The sequence below is a fragment of the Myotis brandtii genome, unplaced genomic scaffold (assembly GCF_000412655.1).
Source record: "Myotis brandtii unplaced genomic scaffold, ASM41265v1 scaffold33, whole genome shotgun sequence".
Lineage (NCBI taxonomy): Eukaryota > Metazoa > Chordata > Mammalia > Chiroptera > Vespertilionidae > Myotis > Myotis brandtii.
The window spans coordinates 2,547,567-2,547,980 of record NW_005362713.1 but is presented as its reverse complement, the minus strand read 5'-3'; the positions used below and the strand labels follow the sequence as shown (position 1 = coordinate 2,547,980).

General features: G+C 65.9%; 1 protein-coding gene across 1 annotated transcript in view; it reads left to right on the top strand.

Annotated features, from left to right (window-relative positions):
- Positions 1 to 414, top strand: part of MMRN2 (multimerin 2) — a 24,867-nt gene that overhangs the window by 19,743 nt on the left and 4,710 nt on the right. Inside the window, exon 7 of the mRNA XM_014543620.1 lies at positions 1 to 413. This exon is cut by the window's left edge and continues 2 nt beyond it. Within this exon, the coding sequence (XP_014399106.1) occupies positions 1 to 413 (413 nt within the window). The remainder of the gene's footprint in view (position 414) is intronic.

Below are 414 nucleotides of genomic sequence, written 5' to 3'. Positions count from 1 at the left end.
CAGGCCCGGCTGAGCCAGCTGCAGAGGAACGTCTCGGCGCTGCACCTGGCCGCCAGCCACAGGGAAGAGGCGCTGCAGGGCACCCTGGCGGACATGCAGGCGACCCTCGACCGGCACGTGGAAGAGATCAAGGAGTTGTATTCCGAATCGGACGAGACCTTCGATCAGATCAGCGCGGTGGAGCAGCAGATGGAGAAGCTGCAGGGAACCCAGCAGGAGCTGCGGGAGCTGCGCGTGGCCCTGATGGAGAAGTCGCTCATCGTGGAGGAGAACAAGGTGGACACGGACCGGCAGCTCCTGGAGCTCAACCTCACCCTCCAGCATCTGCAGGGCGGCCTCGCCGACCTCATCAAGTACGTCACCGACTGCAACTGCCAGAAGCCCCCCGGGGGCCCGGACGGTACCCAGGAGGGC